Source organism: Rutidosis leptorrhynchoides, chromosome 6, assembly GCF_046630445.1.
Source record: "Rutidosis leptorrhynchoides isolate AG116_Rl617_1_P2 chromosome 6, CSIRO_AGI_Rlap_v1, whole genome shotgun sequence".
Taxonomy (NCBI): Eukaryota; Viridiplantae; Streptophyta; class Magnoliopsida; order Asterales; family Asteraceae; genus Rutidosis; species Rutidosis leptorrhynchoides.
This window is the reverse complement of record NC_092338.1, coordinates 387,902,162-387,930,111: the sequence shown is the minus strand read 5'-3', so window position 1 is coordinate 387,930,111 and position 27,950 is coordinate 387,902,162. Positions and strand designations below refer to the sequence as shown.

The window sequence follows — 27,950 nt, the reverse complement described above, 5'->3', positions numbered from 1 at the left end:
ATCTTTTCAGGTGGCGTCATTTAATTTTCTATAATCAATACAGACACGCCATCCTGTTACAGTCCTAGTAGGAATAAGTTCATTTTTTTCATTTGTGATGACAGTCATGCCACCCTTCTTAGGTACGCATTGAACTGGGCTTACCCATGGACTATCAGAGATTGGATAAATTAAACCTGCATCAAGCAGTTTAATAATTTCTTTCTTAACAACATCTTGCATATTAGGATTTAGTCTTCGTTGGCGTTGAACATATGTTTTATGACCTTCTTCCATCAGGATTTTATGTGTGCAATACGAAGGACTTATTCCTTTAATATCATGAATCTTCCATGCAATAGCTGGTTTATGAGCTTTTAGCACAGAAATGAGTTGAGATTTTTCATTTTCCGTAAGAGAAGATGATATTATTACAAGTAATTCAGATTCACTATGTAAATAAGCGTATTCCAAATGGTTTGGAAGTGGCTTTAACTCTAATGTCGGTGGTTCTTCTATCGATGATTTGTATCGATATCTATCTTCCTCTTTTAGCATTTGAATTTTTTCTGTTGTTGGTTCATATCCATTAGCCATAAGTGTAGCTAACATTTCAGCTTCATCAATTGGTTCAGTTCCTTCTCTTAAAGAACATTCTCATGTTCCTTGTAATTCTGAAAATTCTTCTAACAATTCTGCATGTGAATCTATAGTTTGAATATAATAACATGTATCATCTGCAGATTGTGGTTGTTGCATGGCTCTATCAACTGAAAAGGTAACACTCTCGTCCTCTATACTTAGGGTCAGTTTCTTACCAAACACGTCTATTATTGCTTTAGCCGTGTTTAAGAATGGTCTTCCTAATATGAGAGGAACTCGAGAATCTTCTTCCATGTCCAGAATAACAAAATCTACTGGAAATACTAAAGTACCAACTTTAACTAGCATGTTCTCCATTATCCCTCTAGGATATTTTACTGATCGATCGGCTAGTTGTATGCTTATTCGTGTTGGTTTCAATTCTCCAAGGTCTAGTTTAGCGTATAGTGAATACGGCATTAAATTTATACTAGCACCTAAATCTGCCAATGCTTCTATTGAACTAAGACTACCCAGAAAATATGGAATTGTGAAACTTCCTGGATCTGAAAGTTTTTCCGGTATCTTATTCAACAGCACTGCAGAACAATTAGCATTCATTGTAACAGCCGAGAGTTCTTCCATTTTCTTTCTATTTGTGATTAGATCTTTCAAGAATTTGGCATATCTAGGCATTCCTAAAATCACATCAATGAAAGGAAGATTGACATTTATTTGTTTAAACATATCCAAGAATTTGGATTGCTCGGCTTCAAGTCTTTCTTTTCTCATTTTACTCGGGTAAGGAAGTGGTGGTTGGTATGGTTTAACATAAGGTTTAATCTTAATTGTGTTATCTACATTAACCTTTTTAACTACCGATTCTTTTTCCTTATCTTGCTCAGATTGTGTTTCTTGTGGAGTAGGAATAAAGTCATCAGAAATTACAGGTATTTCAGGTAGTTTAAGTGTAATACCACTTCTTGTGGTAATGGCTTTAGCTGTTTCATTCCGAGGGTTAGCATTTGTATCGCTAGGTAGACTTCCCAGTTTTCTTTCACCTATCAACCTTGCTAGGTTACTTACTTCTTGTTCCAAATTTTGAATAGAAGCTTGTTGATTTCTAAATGCTTGAGCATTTTGTTCATTAGTTTGTTTCTGAGATGTGAGAAACTGCGTTTGAGATTCAACTAGCTTTGACATCATATCTTCAAAATTTGGCTTTTTATCATCGGTTTGTGGTGGTTTATTTTGAAAAATAGGTCTTTGCTGATTGTAAGTATTATTGGATACTTGTTGATTACTAGGACCTTGTTGCTTGTTGTATGGAACATTTTGGTTATAATTCTGGTTTTGATTGTAGATTGGTCTTGGCGGTTGATAATTATTCTGATAATTATTTCCAGGCCTTTGGTTCATGTATGAAACATTCTCTCTTTGTTCCATTGTTTGTTCAATACTGAGATAATCTTTTGTCAAATGTGGTCCTCCACACTGCTCACAACTAATTCGTATTGAGTGAATATCTTTAGTCATCTTTTCCATTCATCTCTCGACAGCATCTATCTTTGCAGAAATGGAATCAAAGTCATGGCTAGAATCGGCTCTAGCCGCTTTAGATGATCTAACGATATCTTTTTCTTGATGCCACTCATGTGAGTGGGAAGCAGTGTTATCAATAATTTTGTAAGCTTCAGTTGCGGTTTTCTTCATAATGGAACCACCAGCTGCTATATCGATGTCTTTCCATGTAGTGATGTCGCATCCTTGGTAGAATATTTGTACTATTTAATAAGTGTCTAAACCATGTTGCGGACATCCTCTCAATAACTTTCCAAATCTTGTCCACGCCTCATATAGAGTTTCATTTGGCTTTTGCTTGAACGTAACAATTTCTCCTTGAAGTCTCACGGCTTTAGATGCCGGAAAGAATTGTTTAAGAAATTTTTCAACTAAAACGTCCCAAGTATCAATCGCCCCTTCAGGTAACGATTCTAACCAATCTTTGGTTTCTCCCTTTAAGGTCCAGGGAAATAACATGAGATAGATATGTTCATCCTCCACTTCTCGGATTTTAAATAGAGTACAGATCCTATTAAAAGTTCGAAGATGTTCATTTGGATCTTCCTTCGGCGCACCACTAAATTGGCATTGATTAGTTACCATGTGTAGGATTTGTCCTTTGATTTCATAATCTGGCGCATTAATGTATGGTTGAGTAATTGCGTAACCTTGGCCAGTGCATTTAGCTCTCATTCGGTCTTCCATACTTAGAGGTTTCAGATTTTCCATGATTGAATTTGTTGAATCTGAATCACTAGAGGATTCTGATTTAATGGTTTATTCCTCGACAATCTCTGTTTGAATGATTGGTGATTCCGGAGGAAAGATTAGTGGTTAAGGATCTCTGAATTGTCCCTGAATATCCTCCGGATTCTCAATTGTGAGGTCGGGTTCAAAAAATGGATTATCGGAAATTTGAATTGGAGGTACTTGGTCGACTAGATGACGATTCTAAAGAAAAATCAACGGCGACAATATTGGCTAGATGTCTTGATCGAGTTACAGGTGGTGAACGTATGAAAGGTGGTGAACGTTTTGCTCGGTGCATTCACTGAATATCCTATTCGTTATAAAAGATAAAAATTATATAAGTTATCAAATTAATAGACTTTTCTGATTTTGCCCACGTTTCGAATAGCCAATAGATGCAGCAGATAGCAAGGAACCATTAAATCGGAAGCCCACAACTCGCCACTAACAAATCCAACTATTACTACGAACCAGAAAATTTTGGATGTCTATCAATTTAACCGCTTAAAATAATTTTTCGTTGAAATTTAAAGAAATTTTAGAGAAGAAATAGGAAAAAATCTAAGTCCTAAAAACTAGAGCGTCGAGAAATAAGAAAGAAAAAGAGCGCGTCGAAAAACGTCGAAAAATAAAAGGTCGAAAAATAATAAAAAGAACGTAGCGCGTCGAAACTTAAAAGTCTAAAAACTAAGAATTAAAAGTTGCGTCTAAAAGTATTAAAGCTTAAAAGGAATTCTATATCCAAAACGGTAATAACTTAAAAAAAATACTAAAATCTTAAAACGGCGTCGCAAAATTCTAAAGCACCTAAATCTTAGTCTAAAGAAAAAGCACTTAAGGGATTTTACGGCAAAGCCTAAAAATCTAGAAATAAAAATAACTACGGCAAAAACTAAGTTTAAAACTAGTTACGAGCGATAAAAATACAAATTACGTACTAAATAATAAAAATATACAATTTATAAAAAGAGACAAAAATGATAAAATTACTAATTTTTATAAAAATATTATTTATTTTATAAAAGTATTAATTTTATAATTTAATAAAACTAGTTATAATACAAATTTAATTAAAACTTAAATTACAAATTAAAACTAAAAACTAAACTAAATATTAAAATAAACTAAAACTAATTAGGGTTTATAATTATAATAATTAAATTATACCCGTAATTAATGCAGAATAGGTCAAATTGGGCGTATCAGAACCTCTCATGCGATCGCATGGATTTTACGGCTTGGGATCATGCTATCGCATGAGATCGGATACCAGGCCTGATCTTGGGCTGCTACAGTACCGGGCCGTAAACTTAAATATATATATATATATATATATATATATATATATATATATATATATATATATATATATATATATATATATATATATATATATATATATATATATATATATATATATATATATATATATATATATTCTGTTTTAATATTTATATAAAATATTTATATAAATGAAATAAAAACTTATATTTTTACAAACTAAAAATAGAAATAGAAATATTTATAATTTATATATTTTGAACAATTCTTAAAAATATATATATTTTATTTTTCTTTTTATATTTTTGTATTTTTAATATTTAAAACGTATTTTTACAAAAGCGTATTTTTACAAAAGTAAACTAAGATTTTTTAAAATTCTTTTTTTTTTATATAGCGTTTCGCTTCCGGCGTTTAAGCAGTCCCCGGCAGCGGCGCCAAAATACTTGATGTGCGTAGAGGTGTATACGAAATAGTTATATTTTTGCTACGAAATACTATTAAATACGATATAATTTTACACAAGTTATTTATTTATTTAAAGAGTGGATATACCTAAACCTTGCTACAACACTTATAGAGAGTGTACCTAATCGTACAGTAGTGTAGTTCTTAGTAAGTCCGGTTCGTTCCACAGGGAGCTAGCCAAGTTTAACGCTATATTTTTAAAACTATATTTGTATATATATATATATATATATATATATATATATATATATATATATATATATATATATATATATATATATAAGTAGTATTATTATTATAAAAGGGGGTTTTTACCGTTTAATAACCGGTTTGTCGATTTTAAAACTTTAGTCGCAGTTAAAACCTAATGTAAAATATTAAAAATATAAAAGTCTTAATTTAAAGCGTAAAGTAAATGACAATAATTAAAGTGCGATAAATTAAAGTGCGATAAATAAAATGACAATAAATAAAATTGTGATAATTAAAAAGTGCAATAATTAAAATGACAATAAATTAAAGTGCGATAATTAAAAGTGCAATTAAATATGAAATAAAGGAATTATGCTTATTTAAACTTCTGTAATCATGATGTTTGACGTGTTGATTTTAGTTTATTACCATGGGTTAATTGTCCTTTGTCCTGGATTATTCAATATGTCCATCTGGTTTTTGTCCATAACAGTCCATCAGTCATAAATTTAAAGTGCGAGTGTCCTCGTCAAATTATCCTTATATCCGAAATCAAATATTCCAACTAATTGGGGACTTAAACTATAATTACACCAATTTTCCTTGTATATAATTCACCCCTGTTTTAATAAGTCCATTGACTATTAATCCATTCCCGTGTCCGGTTAAATGAACGATTATTAGTACTTATAAATATCCCGCTCATCATGTCCGATCGAGTGTATATGGTTATTTATAGGTACGTCCAATTGTAAATCTTTATATTAAATTAACAAACTATCATTTAATTAAACAAATATAAAGTCCGTTAATAGCCATAGTCTAGTTTCCACAAGTGTCGTTCTTTTGTCCAAACCCCAATTATGGTACAAAGCCCAATTACCCCGTCTTAATATTTTAGCCCAACATCATGATTACTCCGGCTTAAATAAGCATAATAATAATTTAGCTACGAGACATTAATTTAAAAAGGTTGAACATAACTTACAATGATTAATAATAGCGTAGCGTTACACGGACATAATTTCGACTTACACACTTACAACATTCGCTAACATACCCTTATTATTATCAAAATTAAAATTATAATATATATATATATATATATATATATATATATATATATATATATATATATATATATATATATATATATATATATATTACGTTGAGAGATAGAGAAGAGGAAAAGATGTATGAAATTCGACCAGAACTGCCATGCGATCGCATGGCCAGCTGGATCAGTTCACATGTGCTTGTTTGCTAGTTTACCGACGGTTTTAATATATAATATATATATATATATATATATATATATATATATATATATATATATATATATATATATATATATATATATATATATATATATATATATATTTTAAGAATTAATTATATATTATATTATATTCATGTGCATAGTTGACTTGTAATTTTTAGTCCGTTGCGTCGAGCGTTGAGAGTTGACTCTGGTCCCGGTTCCGGATTTACGAACGTCCTTTCGTACTATTTAATATCTTGTACTTTGCGTTTCGTGTCTTGTACTCTTGTAATTTTGAGACGTTTCTCATCAATAATTTGAACCACTTTGATTGTACTTTGTACTTTTTAGCTTTTTGGTCGTTTGCGTCTTCAATTCGTCGAATCTGTCTTTTGTCTTCACCTTTTATTATTTAAACGAATATCACTTGTAAATAGAACAATTGCAACTAAAAGCTTGTCTTTCTTGAGGGATAATGCTATGAAATATATGTTCGTTTTTAGCATTATCAGTCTCGAATCTATATTTTTTCCTTCAATATCAATCAAGATTTAGACTTTTAGTACTAAAACTCCAAAAAGATTAAATTCCAATTTCCAAATAGTTAAAAGATTAAAACCCACTTCCCAGAATAATGAAAAAACTGTAATAATTAGAGGGTTTAAACAACCTGAGTACTACGAATAATTCTTGGGGGTTTAGCAGGTCTATAACCAGAATCATCATCAAATCCTAACGGATATAATGAATCCGACGACTTTTTAGTCTCAGTTTTATACCGAAAAATATTGGGGTTAACCCAATTATTCGTATTCACAGGTGAAGAGTTGTTCTTATCAGGCGTACCGGGAGGAACAAAACCAAGATCCGACCCGAACAAAGCCTCTCTTAAACGGGCATTATAAGTGGAGGAAGGTGGCGACGGAGATAAACCGAATAGGGCAAAATTTGATGATGATCTTGAAGGAATAAAACGGTCACTGATAATCGTACGTGATGGAGATCGGTTCATGTAGTGATTTGGGGTTTTGGGTTGTGATGGTGATGATGACGACAATGGAGTTTGATAGTTTTCGTTGTTCATGTTACTGAGATTGTATTAGGGGTTTGTTTTGCCGGGAATGGTGAATAGATATTGAGAATTTTGCCGCGAAAATAAATTCAAATATAACAAATAACTAATCGTTATTATTATTGAAGGTTTATTTATTATGTACATCCGTAGTATATTTATATTTAGTAAAAAATGTGATTCGTATCTTAACATCTAAGTTCTAAGCGTGTGTTCTTGATATATAAGCGATCTATATCGATCGATACGTGGAGGCCAATTAAAATCGTCTTATATTCAAATTCTTGATTTTCTATTAGATTTTGCTTTGTCCTAAAGTCACAAATTTCCTTATTTACTTCGATAATACAACCAATACACATCAATTCATTGAAATATTTACATATTTAACTTAAATTTTATTTTAACATGGAAAGTTGAAGTTTGATAATAAACGAGTAAAAAAGCTAACGCTTCGCTGCGGGATGGTTTTGGTTGAGTAATGGAAGGAGGCCATTCAGGTCGGTTAATTTAACGTAAAAAAAAAATAATTTTAACAAACATAATGATACCATTGTTTATTGTTTGAGTTCTACACATGCATACATCCAATATAAAGGTTAAACGCAACATAAGATAAATGGGCTAAGCCCAATAGTTTCAATACATGGACTACAAATATGGGTTTTTTTCCCAGCGCCACAAATTACTGGGTCTGCCACTGCCAATGTGTACACACACCAGCAATCTCGTCGATCATGATCACAATGGCCACCACGTTCAAATTAATCGGTTCTTTTTGTTCAAATTAATCGGTTCTTTGTGTGTGTATTTATTTTGTTTGTCTGTATGCCTATTTGAAATTAAATGGTTATGTGCACTATATTATCCATGCTATATGCCATATTATCCATGCTATATGTCATTTTGTTGTGCATTACTGCTATATGTGTTCTCTTTTATGGTTACTGTGTTTGGTTGCATCTTTCTAGGCGCACATAACTCTTTCAGGTAAGTATCATTTGCCCTCCCTATTTCGTTTTTATGAGCATTTCTGGCCGGAGGTCCTTTAGGAAGCAATCTCTTTTGCTCTAGAGTAGAGGGAGGGACGACCTTATCTAGTCGAGAGTTCTATACCCGCGGATGGAGTAGTGACTTCCTTCTAATCTAGGGTACGAGGAATGATTGTCTACACTCACCTCTCTCATACCCCACTTTCGTGGGATTGAGTATTGTTGTTGTTATTGTTGTTGTTGTTGTTGTAAATGCAAGTTTCAAAGGTACATATGTTTTTTCTGTATACTTTGTATATAGCCTTAATCGATTGCCACTTGTATATGCATAATAAGTGTTACTTGATTCTAGTTATTTGCACACATTGTATATAGATGGTAGTCATACATGGTTCAGTGCACTAAAGGTAAAGGTGTTCGATGAAATGCTTGAATGAAAAAGGAAACAAATTATTCTTAGAACTAGTCATAGTATTGTGACCTTTAGGCAGGGGATATGGTCAGTTGATCACCACCACCTATAACTACAACCAGTGTTGTAAAAAATCCGATTACTCACCGATTAATCTTCGATTAATCATTTTTAAGAGCAATCCGTTCCGATTTCTAAAAATCTGTTTAATTAAACAGTCAACGTCAATTGATGAGTCAAAACCGAATTTGATAACTAAAATCGGTTGAAGTAAAAAATGATTAACATTTTAACATGAATTTAAACTAGAATTTATAGTTTTGGAACAAAATGAACAATTTTAGACAATTATCTTAAAGTTTATTTTTATATTTATGGTTTTTTCCTATGTTTACACATATAATTTTTAAAATTTAATATTTACATGTATACAGTACAATCCGATTAATCCCCGAATTGCCGATTAATCTTTTCAAAGTCCCGACCGATTAATCTCCGAATAGCGAATTTTGCAACCTTGACTACAACCTTTCACTTAAGAAAAAAGTTTATAAAGAGGATTTACTAGTAACATACTGATATATAATATGCAAAACATTTTCATAAAATTATTATAGATGAAAAATTAAACAACATGATGAGCAAGCTTGTTCTAGAGCTATGATCAAACCAATGGGATAATGAGTCATTACGAGAGCTTAGTTGAACTGATATGAAACAACATTCTTTATATTAGTATAATGTTATTGCATTGGAGACATAATGGCACGTACAATCACAATTATAAACTGTAACATTAGAACAAATCATAATGCCACAAAACAACTATAGGTGACACTACAATATGTTTCTCATCACTCCAAATCAATTTTCCCAACCGCGTCTCAATACTCCCCAACGATCCACTTACCTTATCACCCACAATCTTAACTGTATAACTTTGTTTTTCGCCTTTTTCATTAAACTTCATTGTCTGTGGCTCTATGGTTATGTTCACTCCTTTCGGGCTCACGACAGTTACATTGTAGTTCGATGCACCTTCCCCTACATTTGTCACAGTTCTTGTAACCACAACTGACGATCTCGATTCGCCAAAGTCAACGGATATCGAAGGATAGTTAATGTTCCAAGGCTTATTTTGCTTCTTATCACACTTAACTGGTTTAGGCGAAAACCTCTTAAAAGCTTGTGTTGAGTAGTTCATTGAACAAAGGAATTGGATGTAATCATTCACGGTTATATCGTACACCAATCCCGGATCAACTGCTTTTCCTGGATCTACATGGCCCGCACCCGTGGCCCACACGGTTGATTCGTTATACGATTGTTCATCCAACAAAGGTTCTCCTTTTGCGTCTGACATATATGCTGTCGTCATCATTGCTGATCTAATCATGGCTGGAGACCAATCCGGGTGGGCCCCTTTGAGTAAAGCGGCTACACCCGACACGTGAGGGCACGACATTGAAGTACCAGACAATATGTTAAAACTTGAACGTCGAGGGTCGGATGCTATTGCATTAGGTGGGACCGAATCAGGCCAGGCTGCTAAAATGTCGACACCTGGCGCTATTATGTCCGGTTTAAGTAAGTAAGCCGTTTCAACACTTGGTCCTCTTGACGAAAAAGACGCAACTGTCGGTGCAGGTTTTATACCCGTTTGAGTCCCGCGAATTACTATTTTGCCCATAGGCTTACTCGAACTACTCATATACTCTTGAAGTTTTTTACTTGCTGATTCAGTTATCAACATACCCGGAATAATATACGAGTCGGATATTAGTCCTTCACCTTGCGGGACCACATTCGACACTATTACACCTACGCCACCCGCGTTATCAACAACTTCACTTTTTTTAACCCTCGCGTTTCCACCTCGATCGCAAATTACGATCTTACCCTTTACTAGTTCTTCATCGAGTGACCCCGCCATACAAGTGGCGGATCGAAGACTTCGTATTTGACCTTTTGATGCATTTCTTCCATGTATTAAAGGAAAAAATTTGTTTGTATAATCACTTGACCAATTTCCACTTGCAACCGATGCACCTGTGATCACCGTGCCATCTGTCAAGATCAGATCGGCTGGGAACCGTCGATCGATTGTGCTTGCACCAACGGTGGTGATCCATGGAGCAGTGTTGGTCACTGACATCGTAACGGGGCCACTATTACCCGCTGAAGCCGAAACAAGAACGCCTTTTGTCATTGCACCGAAAGTTGCTATAGCTATAGGATCAAGGTTATAAGGTCTGGTGGTGGTCCCACCGATTGAAATCGAGATTACATGGACCCCATCTTCAACCGCTTTATCTATTCCAGCGAGTATGTCTGATTCTCGACATTCTTCCCCCCAACAGATTTTATACGCTGCAATTCGAGCTTTTGGTGCTACTCCAACAGCTGTCCCTTGTGCAAACCCGAATAACGATGCATTGGGAACCATTCTTCCTGCTGCAGTCGATGCTGTGTGGGTCCCATGACCGTCGGTATCTCTTGATGATTTGACTTGGTTTGACCCATTGATCATAATATCCAGATTTTCTTCATACCCGGCCGTAAAGTACCTCGCCCCGATTAATTTCTTGTTACATAGATTTTTAGTGAAGTTTTCACCTTCCATGCATTCGCCTTTCCAATCTGAAGGGATCGGGCCGAGTTCTTGATCATGAAAGCTTGCTGATTCGGGTGAAATACCAGTGTCTAAAATGCCGATTATGACATTAGAACCGTAATCCGATTCTTTTAATAGATTACTACTACGATCGTTATCAACAAGCCCCATGAACTGAACGGATCGAGTTGTGTGAAGATGACGAATTTCGTCTGGTAAAACAGCTATGACGCCATGGTGTTTTTCAAGTTCTTTGGCTTCTTGTGGAGTCAATCGGGCTGAAAAACCGTGAAAAACGGTCTTGTAGACATGAAAAACGTCTTCAGTTTGCCCCATTTTTTCAGAATTGAACTTTTTTGAATCTAAAGTTGAAAGAGTTGCACTATACCAACTCTCTACATCTTTAAAAACAGACGGTTTCAAATCGTTTTGGGTCTTGACGATGAATGTTTGTCTGTTATCAAGTCGTGCAGAATTTGCTAACAAAAAACTGAATATTGGGTAACTAATAACGAAAAACCAAAATCGACACATTGATAGAAGGTTATTGAGGTTTGATTATTGAAGCTATTGGTGTCAATTTATGATTCAAATGAAACTCAGAAAAACATGAACTAGTTTTAGAAACACACATAACATGTGAACATGAGCATGATTAGTCAAAAAAATGGATGTCAAAAGCAATGCTGTCTTTCTATATTTAGCATACTTTTTGAGGTAATAAGATACCGTATGTGTCATACTTATCATGTGACATGGTTAAAAATAGATTAAACATGACTAATGCTTTTACACAGACCTGAACAAAAGGCCAAATTTGCCGCAAAAGTGATGAAAGATTATTGATGATGGATGGATTTCTTGTTTTCATTCCATACATGGGTTTGGGCTGTGGTCAGTTTGTCTATTCTGTTTTTATTTTTATTTTTATTTAATATAATGTTCTACTGGTTCTAAAATTTATGTACTAGTGGCGAAATATTAGATTAATATGTCAATAACCAGTACATTAATTTCTATCTTAGTGTATGATTTAGAGAAAGAGTCATGAATTTGTGGTAATGGTTGAATATTGTCTCGGACCCACGCCTACCACGTCAGCGCCAAACACCTCACCTCATCCCAACACGCCTAATTTGCCTATCACACTAAAATGGTCTTAATTAGGCGTAGTAGTAACGAAAGCATTAGTGGCTAGGTGGTATATGGGGCGCGTTTGGGTTCTGTGAGACCTGGGATAAATAAGCCAACATCCATAGTTCTATACTAGCCATTAAATAAATAAGAAAAACATTTTAATTTTATAATTCTTCTACAGTAATTTTTGTTTGGCTTTGGATATATTAATTGTATTTTCTTAACTATTTTTCAATGAAATAAAGATTGTGAAACCACTTGGGCATAGTTCAAGTGGCTATCGAGTTCCAATGAAGCAGGAGACTCAGGTTCAATTCTTGGTAACGCCCAAAATTGAATTAACTGGGCTCTTGACTAGAGGGGGCGTCAATAAGCGCAATTCACCCGGTTACGGATCTCGTCGCTCAGAAGGCTCGTACCCAATGTGATTGTCATAGACAGGTTTTCTCTGCGAGCTTAAAAAAAATAAAGCTTGTCACCATCTCTAAGTATACATATGTATATTTTTATGCAACTAAATGCATGATATACTTACTACATGAATGTTTTAATTCCCAACTTATCGTCGTATCTGTTATTCTCAAATTATCAGCATATCTTTGATCTTAAATAAATTGTCAGAATAGTTTTGTATACAACATCCTTTTTTTTCTAAAGCTAAGTTGTCGGCATTATCCAGAGGAGTATTAACCACATTCGCGATCATTTGTCACGCACGCATGCGTTTTTGATCGGAAACCCGAACCGTATTACAGGATCCAGACCTTAAACATCCCGAGGGACAGGCGAGTAGGACTTGGATCCTGAATATGGGTCAGTAAAACCTCCTTAAGGGCTTCTTAGGAGACAAGGATTGAAAACCTCTACCCTCCCACTAATTAAGCCTATTAGGGTGAACCACTCGGCTACGAAGGCCGGTTCTTTTGTATACAATATTTGCATATACAAAAATCATATTATATTTAATACTCTTTGTGTATCACACGGTTTAACATCTAACTAGATATATAGGATTGAAATTTTTGTTTAAGATGTTTCTAGCAAAAGAAAATAAGAACAAAACACGATTTTAGAGGAAAACATTGCATGGGCCGAGTCTAGCCCAAGATCGAAATATCTTTTTTTCAGGCCTGTGATGGCCCAAACTTGTAATCATAGTGTCAACTAGTCCGGACCGGCCCGCACGTTGCGGCGGGGGCTTTCGGTCTGCGTATTCATATCTAACGCAGCGATGTGTATTTACAGAGGGGAACACGGTGGATGTCGTTGTGTTAATCGCTTTTTAAAAAGTATCCGTTTCGAACGTAGTTAGTTTTGTTTTCTTCAATAAATTTTTTCAAGTGTAACGGTGCTGTCGGAAAAAATTAACTCGCGGCGAACAGAAAGATACGGGTTGTCGTTGTGTTTAGCGTTTTTTAAAAAATGTCCGTTTCGCGTATAGTTAGTCCCCTTGGGTTCGTAAGATTTTTTCGAGTTGAACGGTGGTCTCGGAAAAATTTAACTCGCACCGAGCGAGAAGATAGGACCCGTTATAAATTCGGGTGGAATTAGTTTCTTTTATTTTAATAAAATTATAGATTTACACTTTTTACCCCTGAAAAAATGTCAACTTCAGGGGACGTTGTGTAAATATAGCCGAAGTTTAGGGACCGTTTTTAATGTGAACGCAAACTCAAAACGACAATCCGATATAACTGAAACGACGGAATCCGCCACCACTTTTAAACGCAAACTCAAAACGACAATCCAATATAACTGAAACGACGGAATCCGCCACCACTTTTAAAATATAAGTATTAAATTAATATTAATATTAATAAAAATAAACAACAAAAAGTTTTTAGTATTTCCTGGAATATTTAGGCTTGAAATCTTTATGTTCTCTTAAACTTTAAAATATGTTTATAGCATAAATTAAATTTAAATTATATAATTATATAATTATATTAAATCTCAACTATAACCATCGTGGGAGCATGACAATTGTTATAATTATTCTCAAATGGAATATTAATCTTATCTAATTAATATTCAATCCCACCAAAATCATTGCATCATCATGAATCATTCCAATTACTATCTCGCATATATGAACTAAAAAATCTAGTTCTCTGTTTATAACTTCATATTTTCTCTTCTCTTCTCTACAATTTACAAAGCCTGAAATATACATCTGATGTGTCATGCTGACCATATAATCAGGAATAATACTCCACGTGGATTTTTTTGCCAAATTAATTTTTTTTAAATAGACTAAATTTACACATGGCAGTACCAAACTACATCTTCTCTTTCTTCTCTCTTCACATATTCTACCCCATCGGATTCTTTCTCTGTCCAAAATTTCAAAACCCACCTACACCATTTGCAGCGCCGATTACGGCCTACAGCCAACGTATAATTGTTTGCCGCTACCACAGATCAAACCGGCTATCGATTATGCACATGCTGATATAAATTTTGTATAAGTTCTGCGATGTTAACAGAAACCCTCTGAAACAATTATGGTGGCTAAATCAGTTTCAGTTGAACAACCATCGGAGATGGAGAAATTGAGTTCACCTTCATCCTTAAATTCGTAATTAGGGTTCGTTTCTATTTTTATTAATGCTCTGATTTTGTATCCATTTTGTTTTACTCGTCGGAATCTTCTCCAGTTCCTAAATCGGATTATGGAGGACGAGGATTATAAACCTATCATAAATCTTTTACGTTATAGATTGGAGGTTAAATTAGGGTTTATACACTTGAAATCATCGGGCACGCTTCAATCAAGGTTAAGGTAAGACAAACTCTAATTTCTTATATTTTCTAAACTTAATCATCTTTTATTTTGTATATGGGGCAAATCGAAACGATTTTTTTGCAGAAATATATTGAAAATGGATTAATTGGATTTCATTATGTTGATTTTGTATGTTGACAATACATTGTTAGAAGTCAAATTGCAGTTCTCTATGATATTTTAGGGAGTGTGATATTTTTTTTTGGGTTATGGTTAATGATTTTTAAATTGGTCTTCTTGCAGGAAGATCCAGTTCCTTGTGAGATTATGTGCTGATAATGATATTTTTTTTCTTGAATTCACTGTGTAATCTTGCTGAATTGGCATGCTTTTATGTTTGTTTGATGTCATCTATGTTGTAAGATATGAAAAGAACCACCATTTTTCACATTAGTGATATGAAAATCTGCCTAAAAATAGTATTTTTTTGGAAAAGCAAGTAAAAGTGTAAATGAAAATCTCTGTTTTCAGTTTTGAAATATATTGTTTATTTACGTGTATCATATATCTCTTCTAATTGCCCGATCATTAAGCGTAGCAATTTCTTTCTACGTGTAAATCAATAGCAGATAATCCCATATTTATGGTGTTGGAAGTTCACCTGTAACCTTCCAGTTAATCTCAATTTTATTTGGGTTTCAATTTACTTTCGTAAGTTTTTTCCTTTATCTTTTTAATAAGTATGGCTTCCCGTGTTTCGTAATAAGTGTTTACGCTATTGTACCTTGCTGTAACATTGCTTTATCTTTTTATCTGAACTTTTGGTCACTTTTCAACCCTAAGGTATATGTTGTTTTTTCTATCGGTATGTTTTTTATGTATCAGTTTTAGATTATGTTATTTATCGTCGTCGTTACTAATCTATTTGACCTCTTGCTGTGTTCTTATTAATTTTTTGAGATAATAGTTACAAACCAATACCAATTTAACGAGAGGTGACAATTTGAACCCATTTAATTGACCTATACTTTTATTTACACCTGTAGCAGTTTAAATTGAAAGGTTTTACATAATTTAAAGGTTTTACATAACGCCTTCAAGAACTATTGGATTAATCGTATATTCTGGGTGAGTTGGTTGCTTCAGGTACATCACTCATGTATATATTTAGGTTCTATAAATGTATAATCCTCTCTTCTTTATATGTGTTGATGAGGTATTTCCTGTTTTGATTGTTTTGATGTAAATACTTAACTACTTAAGCTTATTAATATATCAGACTGTTTTTAAGAAAACTACGTATCAACTGGTATTTGCAATATGTAAAATGACTTTAAAATGACCTTTTTTAATTGGTTATTTAGTTATGATTATTAATATTAAAGGTAGCAAAATGGGTTGGATGGTTTTTTAGGTTAGCATGACTTGGTTTTGAGTACTGTCTAAAATAGGCCATGTCTCATTAAAATGCATATGTCAGTTTTTTTTTTAATAAATTGACGAACTGACCACGTTGTTATTTGATGATATGACTAAATATTTTTCCATTAGCAATGAAGCTGGGATAAATCACTTTCATGTACATTTACGAAGGCGGATCATGTCTTACAGATGACACTGAGACAGGTTTTTAGTTACTGTAAATTTTTATTTTTGAGAATTGCCAATTGGTCAGTCGGCTCAAGAGTTTGAGTATAATATTTGCTTAATTACAACATGGTGTTATTGATGCAGGTTTCTTCTAATATTGTAAAGTTACGAAAAGAGGTTCCCAATACATCTATTCTCAGTAGTAATAATAATGTTCCTAATGAGAAAATGTGGGATTTTGGTGTCAATAGAGCATTGCAAATGATAAACAAAAACATCTCACCCCTTACTAAAGGTATGATAACAGGTACTAAATGTTTTAAATGTTACGAGTATTTTTTATCCCCTTCAGTTGAGGAAATGGATAAAAATATATCAAATAGATCGCAAGTCATCGAAAGTAATTTGTTAATTCATTTTTAAGATATAGTTCACACTCAAGTTATTTTTAAATAGTTCTAAATTATGCACAAATCTATTTCAGGTCAATCAGACCCATTTAAACTCCTACAAGATTTCATATTCTGAACTATTACCCACTCTGCCAATTTAGCCACCTATAGTTACACTGTACCCCTTGAAAAAGACTACGACACTACTTCAACTTGCGTGATTTACACTTACAAATATGGAAACGCTACATTGCAAACTTGATTGAGAAGTAAATTATATAATCAGAGGGTGAAAACATATAAAAGTTACAGCAATTTTTACTGCTCTGCTCAGTCAGTTTTGTTTCGTCGGGTTGTGCTTGCACGTAGCAGTATAATTAGAACCTCACATGATGTTGATCCTTTAGCATGGCTAGCAACTTTACAGGTGCTCTATCCTTCGCTTCGTCTTCTTTATTTTGGGATCATATCTCTATAGATAGATATGTTTATAACACCTTATTTAATTTTGTTTTTTTGAACTTATAGTACTTCTCATATGCAGCACTGTAATGAGACATAGTATTGATATGATTTCTATTCCACTTATAATGATTAAGAATATAGGTTAATATATGATTCTTATTGCTTTGTTGTTTTTTATTAGGGGGTATAGATTAGATAAATAAGTTTTCACAAAATGGGAGACCAAATATACACATACAAGTGGCTAACTATGTCTGCAAAGTATCATTGTGTTTTTATTAAAATCAATCTGTTATGAACATATGTACACACACTTAGGTGTAGAATCATGCCTATTGTTTGTTGGTATTACATCTACTTTGCGTGCTATTCTTGGTTTTGGATTGCAGAGATTTTCCCAGTTCGCACCCAAAGTTTAAGAGGACAGACTCCGCACTTCACCGACTTCTCTATCGCTCTTCAACTAGAAGGTAAGTTATTGCTTATTTCATAACTTAATAGATTTCTACTTGGTGACATCAGCGTAGCCAACACTTTCCGGTTTCTCAAAATCATCACCATCTCATAATTTAATGCTTATGACGATAATGATATATTGAAAAGTTTGTGACGGTTTTCATGCAGGTTACTCACGAAAGCTTCCCAAATCCAACTCAATTACCGGGTTTGAGAGTGCTTCCTTAGTAATGTATTTTTATGTGTATATGTGTATTACTTATATTATGGAGCATGTGCTTTCAAATATAAGTTTTTTAACCACTAACGCATCATAGGAAAGATGTATAGTAAGGGTTTAATGTTAAATGATATTAACTTATTGCAACTTAATCAAATTCATAATATATCATTTCGTAAAGTCTCTTTATCATTATGTTATGTCATTCCTTTTAATAAATCACTTGCAGATATTTCTTATAGGTAAGTGTATGTAGTTTTCATCTGATGGGTTGATTGTCTATTGTTTCAGTGTGTTGATTGTCTATTGTTTCAGTGTGTACGAGTTGTATTCTATATACAAAAGTTATCATTTCATTGTATTGTTTGTTTGTATCTTTGTATCTTTTGACCCATGCATTGCTTGGGTTTTGTGGAGATGGATCACCTTTTTTTTTTTAATCATATAACCGGTGTTAGCTAAAGTAATTGACTCTATCTGTTCCATTGTCACATTAAACGATTTCCAAAAAAAAAATTATGTATGCATTTTTGTGCTTTGGGGAAAAGGACTCCTATCACTCTTTACAAGCTGCCCAAATTGTCATGTTAGGTCATTTCTGATGGCTAATGAAACTTGTGTTGAAAGTGTACGACGCGGATGGCTGGTTGGTTGTTGGTTGGGAATATGGCAATCATATGGTGAATAGATTATAAAGGCAAAGAATATTTCGTCTACACAAGTTGCGATTACAACTTTCATAATACACGTGTCAGGTATATATCTTCAACCATAACTAAATTATAATATTTTTTTAATAGTCGTGTAACGCACGAGCTTTAAAACCTACAAGTAATAACACGATTATATAGTCAGGTAATGCATTGTTGAGTGGGGATGTATTTACAGGGAAACATTGTTGCTGTAAACTTATCGTGGTAGCAACTTGGAGATGATGTAATTCACTATGAACTATCGAAAGCCACATTATTATTGTTTTAATTATTGACATTTACAATACTAATCATTTCAATACATGTACTTTCATTACAAATGTTATAAATACTTAAGAGTTTCTTAATTATAATTGTTTACTACAACTATACAGTCTCAAAAAAAAGTCTTCGAATACTATTTTTTTAGAGCTGCCGTGCAACGCACGGGCTCTTAAAATCTAGTTAGAATCATATTTCACATATTTAACACTCATCTTGTTATTTTAATTCTTTAATTTAATCATAGTAGTGACAGGTTTTAACTTTTTAGAATCAATAATTAATATTGAACTTACCCATAAAAAACTGTATCTTCATACCAATAATTCTGGAATTTATAATTTTTAAATTTTATAAGAAATAATACTTTGTTTATATTAAGGTTGATCAAGTCTTTGGTTGACATAAGAAAGTAAACTTTGTATTCTAGTTTTTATAATCCATTTACAATTTTTCATTTCAAGTTTCCAGCTAATTTCTTGTTATCGCTTATCTATATATACTTAAATCTTATTTTACATATACATTCCATAAGTCTTCATTTAATTATAACTGAGATCATCAATGGAGAGCAAAACGGTAGGCTTCTGCGCTGTAGTGGCGGTGCTCGGGATAATATCAGCCGCTGCCGGTTTTGCAGCCGAGATCACTAAGGTTAAGGTAACTATCACATTCAACAGGCTTAATATTTAATATTAATATTAGTATTAAATCCTTTTTATTTAAGTATAAAGAAACGTATTGTATGAAATGTATATGCATGCAGGCTTCTGCTGTTTTTATCTTTGATGATGCTTGTATATATCCAAGTAGTCCTGCTATGGCCCTTGGAATCGTATCAGCTGTATTCGCGATCATGACACAAGCTTACATCAGCGTTGCATTTGGCAGATGTAGGTGTTGTCAAAATGACCCTAATTCCACTCCTGTTTCAAAACTTCTAGCTGTATTATCATGGTACTAAATAAGAAAAAGATACAGTACATCCTTTTGTTTTCTTTATAATTATCATTATTTTACAGTTTAGTTAAATTAATTTGGTGTTGAATGTACATACAGGGTAGCTACAGTTATAGCAGTGGTTCTATTATTGGCAGCTGCAGGACTAAATAACAGACGAGGTGGAGAAGTTGATTCGTACGGTTATATTACATGTTACGTTGTGAAACCGGGAATATTTGCTGCAGGAGCAATTTTAGCTCTTTTAAGTGCGGTTTTTGGGATTGCGGCTTATATTTCTGTAGCTCCGGTAGCTACACAACCACCTGCAGTTCTTGTAGTCGCTGTCCCGGTTGGTGGTAATAATGTTGATCCAGAAAAAGGTCCAACTCCAGTGCCATTTCCTCCACCTCAGCAGTTTCCACCTCAGCAGTATCCACCTCAGCAGTTTCCACATCAGCAGTATCCACCTCGGCAATTCTGAAAAATTTATCGCTCTTATGCATGTGTTTTTGATTTGCAGATTATCTCAATGTGTATAATGTTCTTGAGTGTCATTTTGTTTATTTCAAAAAGGTTAAGTTTTAAGGTTTCTTTGTATGTAAATGTAATTGATTATGAAATATCTGGTTTTCATACCTTATCATATATGTTTAACCTAAAAAAAGTTCAATAAAGATAAAGATGATTATCAAACTGAATGTTTAAAACAAGAAATTTTACACATTTATTATTTATAAAAATTTTCAAAGAATTAAACTTCAAACCCATTAGAATAAGTGTTCAGGTTAATTGAAAAAATTATAAACTCTATGTAACTAATTGTAAGACGTAACCAAATTACGAATCCAATAATTTTAAACTAGTTATCTTTATCTAACTAAATTAAGGGTGACTTTGATAAAATTGAATGATTAAGCGCCAAATGACTTATATTATGATTCAAATATTTTTTGTGAGTTTGGTTCTAAATACAATAAGATGTTTGATAATCATTTTAAATGAGCAATGTTAATAAAGTAAAATTACTGATGATGCTCTCACAAACATACTTTATTTCTTTTATATTTATACTCAAACGTGGACTCAACTATGTGACAAACATTCGAGAAACAATGACTCGGTAGTTGTAATTAACAAGTTTTCCGTTTAAGATTCGTCCCAAGAGAGCGGTGATTGCTAGTTGAATCGATGAAGCTCATAATCATCCTAAGGTTTGTTTGATTTGGGTTTGGGTTGGGGGGGGGGGGGGGGGGGGGGGGGGGGTTGAATTTTGAGATATTAAGAAAACTATTGCAAATTAACTAACAACTAGAAATGATTAAGTAAATATCAATATTAAAAGCACGCACACTTGACTATTCCATTTGAAGCATTCAGATTGTTCTTTTATTCACTTAAGATCTAATTGTGTTCAAACTTATGCTAGTATCCCTACTAGATGTTATAATGATCCAATTAACACTTGCATGGGAAAACAAATTTTTCCGGATCTCCTAACTTTTTAGGAATCCTTGGCCTTGATGCTAAGATCTTATTACACTCTTCCTCAATGAAAAAGGATGTTTCATCATGATATTTACCCCTTTAAGAGATTAGCTCTTTGATGAAGCGTCCATAATTCAGCATTCCTTTTAGCACGTCGGTGATTGACAAGTTGACCGACACGTTCTTCATCATATCTTGAAACTTATTGTATTGAGCCGCTAACTTATCCTTCCTTAAAGCTTTTGGGTATGGAACCGGTCTCCTAGCCTTCAAAGGCTCATTACCCTTCTTCTCACCCTTTTCATCATTACCCTTAACCCCGGTTGAGTCGACCTTTTCATTACCCTTTTCCTTACTAACCCCGATCTCCTCCTCGATAGAGCTTGGTAGTGGTTCTCGGGTGATAAAGGTTTGTGGTTCGGGACTTTCAATTCCTTTATTCAAGGTTAGACCGCATCGAGTGGTTATGGCATTGACATTTTCGCTTCGGTTTGGGCGATTTAGGTTTTGGTTGGTGTTGATGCCCTCAATAGGAATGACTCTTGTGTTATTGTTGTTTTGGTTTTGGTTGTTTCGGTTATTGTTGTAATTGTTGTTTGATAATCTTCCAACAGTGCTCTCAAGGTTTTAGAATGAGGCTTGTTGGTGCCTTAATTGTTGCTTCAAGAACTCATTCTCCTTTAACAAAAATGCCTCGATTGTCTCTGCCTTCTTTATGTAGTTTTGCAGTGGTTAAGTGTTTTGTTGAGGTTGGTTTTGATTGTAGCCTTGATTATTTTGATTTTGGCTATAACCTTGGTTTTGTTGATAACTTTGGCTGTTTTGATAACTTGAGTTGTTTTGATTGTTGTAAGGTTGGATGTTGTATGGTTGTTGGTTTTGTGATTGGAAGTTGTTGCTCCGATTTTGGTTATAGTTTGGGTTGTAACCTTGGTTTCGGTTTTGGTTTGTAAATCCGAATGGTAGGTTGTTTTGAGTGTTGAAGGAGACTTGTCTTTGATTTGGGTTGAAGTAGCCTTGGTTTCCTTGATAAGAGTTGTTGCCTTGGTTTGATGACCCGCCCCTTTGATAATTTTGATTACTCAGAAAGTTGACATGAGCATCCGAGTTCATTGGGATATCGTCCAAATCATGTGATTGCATTGGTTGATTTGAGGACAATTCTTTGTAAGGTGAGGTTCATCGCACCTTTCACACCCTACTTGCATCGCAACAATAGATTGTTGTAACTTCTTCAACTCCTTCCCGTATTGAAATTAGTTATTCAAGCTAGCAAGCATGATTTGACTGTTGTCACTCTCTACTTGAGCTACACTCTTCCTTGGCATATCTCTAAATGAGGGATTTCACTCATAAGTATGAATCGAGATGTCTTCTAACGAGGTTTCGGCCGCATTTGGTGACTTATACATGAACACACCTCCCGTGGAGGCATCAAGAACTTGTCTTGTCAATAAATTCGTACCCCGGTAGAAAGTGTTGATGTTGTGACGATCCTTCCAAATCCCTTTGGACGAATACATCATTCATTGATTTCATAGTGAGGCTTTGACCTCTATATGATACGTTTTGTAAACATTGCATTTTTTTGAAAAGGCACACCATAAATGAATATATAAATCCAAGGTTTTCGACGTCTGATGATTTCTACGTATAGACAATCACCGTATATAATAGTTTACAATACTACATCCGTTGACAATGCAGTTAAAATAAGATACATGATGATAATTTTATGAATGCAAAGTTTTCTTGAATAAAGCATGTATGACTCCATGCACATAGCTTGTATAACGTATAAGCAAACAGTGGAAGACTTCTAGAAACCTGAGAATAAACATGCTTAAAAGTGTCAACACAAAGGTTGGTGAGTTCATAGTTTTAATGTTGCGCATAATCTGTATATAAAGGTGGATTACAAGATTTCAGTTGTTTCATCCAGAAACGTTTATCAAAATATTCTACATGATTGAGCACCATGGTAACTAAACTTTAACGTTATAATAAGTACCCATGTTTTAACATACATGCAACCAACATGTACAATACACGCAACAACGTGTACTAAACTCAAATAGCATACGTGTGTTTTATAGTTCAGGCTAGGGTTTCTATACCTGGAATAGACGGGGATGTCAAGCCCTATGGATCCATATACAAATATTCGCGCCCACCAGTTCTTATAACCGGCAGTTACTAGCTACCAAAGCTAAGGGATTTTCGGTTCAAACTCGGTGTAGAATTTAGTATGTACTTGTATCCATTGCGTTTAAAATAAAGTGCATGTATTCTCAGCCCAAAAATATAGATTGCAAAAGCAATTAAAAAGGGAGCAAATGAAACTCACCTTAGCAGCACATAAGGTCATTCACCAAAAAGTGACCGAAACTCGGAATGCAAAATTAACCGTAGATCTCAACCTGGAGAACATATTGAAATGTCCCGTTCTTATTGATTAAAAACGTTCCATATTAATTGATTTCGTTGCGAGGTTTTGACCTCTATATGAGACGTTTTTCAAAGACTGCATTCATTTTTAAAACAAACCATAACCTTTATTTCATAAATAAAGGTTTAAAAAGCTTTACGTAGATTATCAAATAATGATAATCTAAAATATCCTGTTTACACACGACCATTACATAATGGTTTACAATACAAATATGTTACATCGAAATCAGTTTCTTGAATGCAGTTTTTACACAATATCATACAAACATGGACTCCAAATCTTGTCCTTATTTTATTATGCAACAGCGGAAGCTCTTAATATTCACCTGAGAATAAACATGCTTTAAACGTCAACAAAAATGTTGGTGAGTTATAGGTTTAACCTATATATATCAAATCGTAACAATAGACCACAAGATTTTATATTTCAATACACATCCCATGCATAGAGATAAAAATCATTCATATGGTGAACACCTGGTAACCGACATTAACAAGATGCATATATAAGAATATCCCCATCATTCCGGGACACCCTTCGGATATGATATAAATTTCGAAGTACTAAAGCATCCGGTACTTTGGATGGGGTTTGTTAGGCCCAATAGATCTATCTTTAGGATTCGCGTCAATTAGGGTGTATGTTCCCTAATTCTTAGATTACCAGACTTAATAAAAAGGGGCATATTCGATTTCGATAATTCAACCATAGAATGTAGTTTCACGTACTTGTGTCTATTTTGTAAATCATTTATAAAACCTGCATGTATTCTCATCCCAAAAATATTAGATTTTAAAAGTGGGACTATAACTCACTTTCACAGATTTTTACTTCGTCGAGAAGTAAGACTTGGCCACTGTTGATTCACGAACCTATAACAATATATACATATATATATTAAAGTATGTTCAAAATATATTTACAACACTTTTAATATATTTTGATGTTTTAAGTTTATTAAGTCAGCTGTCCTCGTTAGTAACCTACAACTAGTTGTTCACATTTAGATGTACAGAAATAAATCGATAAATATTATCTTGAATCAATCCACGACCCAGTGTATACGTATCTCAGTATTGATCACAACTCAAACTATATGTATTTTGGAATCAACCTCAACCCTGTATAGCTAACTCCAACATTCACATATAGAGTGTCTATGGTTGTTCCGAAATATATATAGATGTGTCGACATGATAGGTCGAAACATTGTATACGTGTCTATGGTATCTCAAGATTACATAATATACAATACAAGTTGATTAAGTTATGGTTGGAATAGATTTGTTACCAATTTTCACGTAGCTAAAATGAGAAAAATTATCCAATCTTGTTTTACCCATAACTTCTTCATTTTAAATCCGTTTTGAGTGAATCAAATTGCTATGGTTTCATATTGAACTCTATTTTATGAATATAAACATAAAAAGTATAGGTTTATAGTCAGAAAAATAAGTTACAAGTCGTTTTTGTAAAGGTAGTCATTTCAGTCGAAAGAACGACGTCTAGATGACCATTTTAGAAAACATACTTCCACTTTGAGTTTAACCATAATTTTTGGATATAGTTTCATGTTCATAATAAAAATCATTTTCTCAAAATAACAACTTTTAAATCAAAGTTTATCATAGTTTTTAATTAACTAACCCAAAACAGCCCGCGGTGTTACTACGACGGCGTAAATTCGGTTTTACGGTGTTTTTCGTGTTTCCAGGTTTTAAATCATTAAGTTAGCATATCATATAGATATAGAACATGTGTTTAGTTAATTTTAAAAGTCAATTTAGAAGGATTAACTTTTGTTTGCGAACAAGTTTAGAATTAACTAAACTATGTTCTAGTGATTACGAGTTTAAACCTTCGAATAAGATAGTTTTATATATATGAATCGAATGATGTTATGAACATCATTACTACCTCAAGTTTAGTAGGTAAACCTACTGGAAGTGACAAGAAATGATCTAGCTTCAAAGGATCTTGGATGGCTTGAAAGTTCTTGAAGTAGGATCATGACACAAAAACAAGTTCAAGTAAGATTTTTACTCGAATCAAGATAGTTTATAGTTATAGAAATTGAATCAAAGTTTGAATATGAATATTACCTTGAATAAGAAAGATAACCTACTGTATATAACAAAGGTTTCTTGATCTTAGATGATTACTTGGAATGGATTAGAAAGCTTGGAAGTAAATTAGTAAACTTGAAGGTATTTTTGAAGTGTTCTTGAAGTGTTCTTCCTATGTTGATTATAGCTTGATTCTTGAAGTGATTTTTGATGAAGATGATGATTAACTACTGGAAAAATACGTTCATAATAGTGTGTGTGTGTTGAGAGAGAATTAGAAAGAGAATTGGAAGTGAAATGGAGTGAATGATGAGTGGTAATTGGTGAGTGGTGAGTGGGGTTAAAAGGAGTTCTAGTTAGTTGACTAGCTCATGGTAGAAGTTAAAATTGATTAGTCATACATGACATAATCAAGAGTGGAATCCCATGCTAGTTCCTATTGGTATATACCCATAGTAAGTACGTTTTGAAGCTGTGTATAATACGGGTAAGAATACGACTAGAATTCTTGATGAAAGAAAAGAATGGGAAAGTAACTGTAACCATTTTCGTTAAGTATGAGTGTTTTGATATATGTCTTGAAGTCTTCCAAAAGTATTTAATACATCTAAATACACTACATGTATATACATTTTAACTGAGTCGTTAAGTTATCGTTAGTCGTTACATGTAAGTGTTGTTTTGAAACCTTTAAGTTAACGATCTCAATTAATGTTGTTAACCCATTGTTTATTATATCTAATGAGATGTTAAATTATTATATTATCATGATATTATGATATATTAATATATCTTAATATGATATATATATATACATTTAAATGTCGTTACAACGATAATCGTTACATATATGTCTCGTTTCGAAATCCTTAAGTTAGTAGTCTTGTTTATATGTATATAACTCATTGTTAATATACTTATGGAGATACTTACTTATCATAATCTCATGTTAACCATATGTATATCCATATATATATCGTCATGTCGTTTTTACAAGTTTTAACGTTCGTGAATCGCCGGTCAACTTGGGTGGTCAATTGTCTATATGAAACATATTTCAATTAATCAAGTCTTAACAAGTTTGATTGCTTAACATGTTGGAAATATTTAATCATGTAAATATCAATCTCAATTAATATATATAAACATGGAAAAGTTCCGGTCACTACAGTACCTACCCGTTAAATAAATTTCGTCCCGAAATTTTAAGCTGTTGAAGTTGTTGACGAATCTTCTGGAAATAGATGCGGGTATTTCTTCTTCATCTGATCTTCACGCTCCCAGGTGAACTCGGGTCCTCTATGAGCATTCCATTGAACCTTAACAATTGGTATCTTGTTTTACTTAAGTCTTTTAACCTCACGATCCATTATTTCGACGGGTTCTTCGATGAATTGGAGTTTTTCGTTGATTTGGATTTCATCTAACGGAATAGTGAGATCTTCTTTAGCAAAACATTTCTTCAAATTCGAGACGTGGAAAGTGTTATGTACAGCTGCGAGTTGTTGAGGTAACTCAAGTCGGTAAGCTACTGGTCCGACACGATCAATAATCTTGAATGGTCCAATATACCTTGGATTTAATTTCCCTCGTTTACCAAATCGAACAACGCCTTTCCAAGGTGCAACTTTAAGCATGACCATCTCTTCAATTTCAAATTCTATATCTTTTCTTTTAATGTCAGCGTAGCTCTTTTGTCGACTTTGGGCGGTTTTCAACCGTTGTTGAATTTGGATGATCTTCTCGGTAGTTTCTTGTATAATCTCCGGACCCGTAATCTGTCTATCCCCCACTTTACTCCAACAAATCGGAGACCTGCACTTTCTACCATAAAGTGCTTCAAACGGCGCCATCTCAATGCTTGAATGGTAGCTGTTGTT

General features: G+C 33.6%; 3 protein-coding genes across 3 annotated transcripts in view; 1 reads left to right on the top strand and 2 right to left on the bottom strand.

Moving 5' to 3' along the window:
* Positions 1-7,166, bottom strand: part of LOC139853079 (B-type cell cycle switch protein ccs52A-like) — a gene marked incomplete at its 5' end in the record, with an annotated part of 116,070 nt that extends 108,904 nt beyond the window's left edge. Inside the window, one exon of the mRNA XM_071842443.1 lies at positions 6,758-7,166. Within this exon, the coding sequence (XP_071698544.1) occupies positions 6,758-7,166 (409 nt within the window). The remainder of the gene's footprint in view (positions 1-6,757) is intronic.
* A 2,182-nt stretch (positions 7,167-9,348) lies between these two features.
* LOC139852272 (subtilisin-like protease SBT1.5) lies at positions 9,349-11,700 on the bottom strand. Its single transcript, XM_071841523.1, has one exon. It carries the CDS (start codon positions 11,698-11,700, stop codon positions 9,349-9,351), a length of 2,352 nt encoding a protein of 783 aa, XP_071697624.1.
* Positions 11,701-19,689: 7,989 nt separating this feature from the next.
* LOC139854975 (uncharacterized) lies at positions 19,690-20,548 on the top strand. Its single transcript, XM_071844243.1, has 3 exons — positions 19,690-19,785; positions 19,892-20,082; positions 20,185-20,548. Exons 1-3 carry the CDS (start codon positions 19,690-19,692, stop codon positions 20,546-20,548), a joined length of 651 nt encoding a protein of 216 aa, XP_071700344.1.
* Positions 20,549-27,950: the final 7,402 nt, after the last annotated feature.

What these genes read in the sequence shown, in the direction of transcription:
- LOC139852272 (XM_071841523.1), bottom strand. Translation starts at nt 11,700, where the DNA reads ATGTGTCGATTTTGGTTTTTCGTTATTAGTTACCCAATATTCAGTTTT.
- LOC139854975 (XM_071844243.1), top strand. Translation starts at nt 19,690, where the DNA reads ATGGAGAGCAAAACGGTAGGCTTCTGCGCTGTAGTGGCGGTGCTCGGG. An exon ending in CCGAGATCACTAAGGTTAAG is followed by an intron (nt 19,786 to 19,891) that starts GTAACTATCACA and finishes ATATGCATGCAG; the next exon opens with GCTTCTGCTGTTTTTATCTT. An exon ending in CTTCTAGCTGTATTATCATG is followed by an intron (nt 20,083 to 20,184) that starts GTACTAAATAAG and finishes ATGTACATACAG; the next exon opens with GGTAGCTACAGTTATAGCAG.